The sequence below is a fragment of the Otolemur garnettii genome, unplaced genomic scaffold, assembly GCF_000181295.1.
Source record: "Otolemur garnettii isolate 467f Iridium unplaced genomic scaffold, OtoGar3 scaffold00003, whole genome shotgun sequence".
Classification (NCBI taxonomy): Eukaryota; Metazoa; Chordata; class Mammalia; order Primates; family Galagidae; genus Otolemur; species Otolemur garnettii.
The window spans coordinates 24,914,013-24,916,315 of NW_003852398.1; the positions used below are offsets into that span (position 1 = coordinate 24,914,013).

At 54.5% G+C, this 2,303-nt stretch overlaps 1 protein-coding gene across 1 annotated transcript in view; it reads left to right on the top strand.

Annotated features, from left to right (window-relative positions):
• The first annotated feature begins 253 nt into the window (after nt 1-253).
• CCDC69 (coiled-coil domain containing 69) overlaps nt 254-2,303 on the top strand; it is a 38,930-nt gene continuing 36,880 nt past the window's right edge. The window contains exon 1 of the mRNA XM_012809344.2: nt 254-473. Within this exon, the coding sequence (XP_012664798.1) occupies nt 426-473 (48 nt within the window). The 5' untranslated portion in view covers nt 254-425. The remainder of the gene's footprint in view (nt 474-2,303) is intronic.

The window sequence follows — 2,303 nt, forward strand, 5'->3', positions numbered from 1 at the left end:
AGATATAAAATGCGTATGAACAGCCGGAATAGAAACAACCCTCAATAAATGGTAGCTGTTGTGTTTGCCAAATAATTGTTTTATTTTATTTTTTCTCCCTTTCTCAGCTGAGAGCTCGGAAAAGCATCTGTTGCTCCTACAGATATTTCTGCCACGGCCTGAGTATTTACCATTTAGGAATATTCTGGTCACCTGCCTCTGGCTGCAGCGCCAAGAAGCCCGCGGGCGCCCTGAAGGCCCTGCTCTTCGGGTATTTACGGCGCGCGGCCACCCCGGCTCAGGCTCAAGTCCGCTTCCAGGTTCAGTTTCAGGGTCTAGCCGGCAGCCCCAGCCTGCTAGCGCGGAGCGGGCAGCGGAGCTCGGACCTCAAGGTCCTCTGGGGGCCCCGGAGTTGAGAGGCAGCCTCCGGGAGCCCCGGGAGGAGGATGGGCTGCGAACAGAGCAGGCTGAGCCGCTGCAAATCCCCCAAAAAGGTAAAGGGCGCCGGCGGAGAAGTTTGCTTTCAGAAGGGAGGAGGGTGCGGAATCTTCCGCCGCGGGGGACTCGCAGCGTCCAGAGCTCCCTCTGGACTGCCTGGGTACCCAGCGGAGAACTGCGAGAGGCCGGCGTAGACTCGGAGGAGGTTCTGCCCGGAGGCACTCTTCCCGGGCCCAGAGCTGAGCCGCACCAGGCTGCCGAGTTTACAAACACAGCCCCGGGCCCGGGCCGGACCGGCAGCTGATTCTCCGCTACCTCGGGAGGGGAAATGACTCCTGTCTGTGGCAGGTTCCCTCTCCTCTGCCTTCAGCCTGGCGTTGCTCACTGTGTGACCGTGGACAAGTCACTTGACCTCTCTGGGCCTTCCGCTTTCCCACGGGTTTTGAGGCAGATAATCTCTAGGGCAACTATTCAGCGCGTTCCGCAGACTTGCAGTTATTGGCTTCACTGGGGACCTGTTAGAAATGCAGAACTGCCATGTCATAAGCTGCCTTTGAACAAGATGCCCAGGTGATTACTATACACTAAAAGTTTTAGAAGCTCCTGTCTATGGCCTCTGCCAGGCCCCAGAGCTGGTGTACGTGGGGTAACTGGGAGGGGCCAGAGAAGGAGGAGATCTACTGCCTTCTGCCTTCTCCTCCCTTCTTGTTCCTCCCCGCCCCCAGGGGCCGGGGAGCTGGGTTAGGGCCCAGGAGACTCTGCTCAAGTTTCTTGCAGTAGGACCAGCTGCCCCTTGGGGTCTGATGAGCCCAGAAGGTCAGATCTGGCTCCAGAAGGACAGCCTCCCCAACGACACTGGAAAGCACCGAGAGGGGCCATTTTTCTTATTACTGCCCACCCAACCCCCAGACAGGTGGGACTAGAAGATCCCACCTGAGGCCCTGAGAGCCACCAAACTGACAATATTTAATAATTTTTCAATGAACCTTGGTCTTTTCTTTCTCCCTCTCTCTGCTCCTGCATTGCTTGTACCCTGAGTATGAGCTTTTCTGTGTATTGGGTGTCCAGTACTGTCCCCAACCTGGTGGTCCTATCCTCTGCTCTGTCCAGAGAGAGATGAATTTTGGCCTGAAGTGCAGTGCCTCCTAGCTTTCCTTCCTCCTCCTGTATTCCCAGTTCAAAAAAACTCACCAAACTTTTGACCTAGAAACCCCATGTCTAACCTGGTGCCAGCAGGGAAATTGAGGCTTGACTCTGTCAGTGGAAGGAGGGGGCTGGATGACAGGGATAGCAATGCAGAGAGACCCGAGACTTGCAAGCTGGTGGTAGGTGGGTATTAATCCTACAGGTGAGTCCAGGCTGTGCCACAGACATGCTGCATGACCCCAAGCAAGCCCTTGGAGTCTGGGTCTCAGTTTCTTCCCTACCTGGCAGAATGATCTCTAATAGGCGGACAGCCTGTATTTTTTGTACCTATGTCAACCTCACAGTATGCAAAGTGAGCCATCTACCCACAGGTGGAGAAAACAAGCAGGAGCCTGCTCCAGGCCCAACCCTTCCAAAGGCTAGAAGCGGAGGCCACAGTAAGCTTAGCTTCCTTTCCCTCCTGTTCCTTCTGAGAGCCTTAACAGCCGTCCTTATCTGACCCTAGCACAGCTTGAACTGGACCCCACTTGTCCCAAGCTGTGAAGGGAAAGTAAAGTTGGCACAGACTGAGTTGGAAAGGGCCTTGGGTACCACCTGGGTTGATGTACCCAGTCCACAAATGGGACATTAAGGCCTAGAGCAGTGGTTCTCAACCTTCCTAATGCCGCAACCCTTTAATACAGTTCCTCATGTTGTGGTGACCCCCAACTATAACATTATTTTCTTTCTTTCTTTTCTTT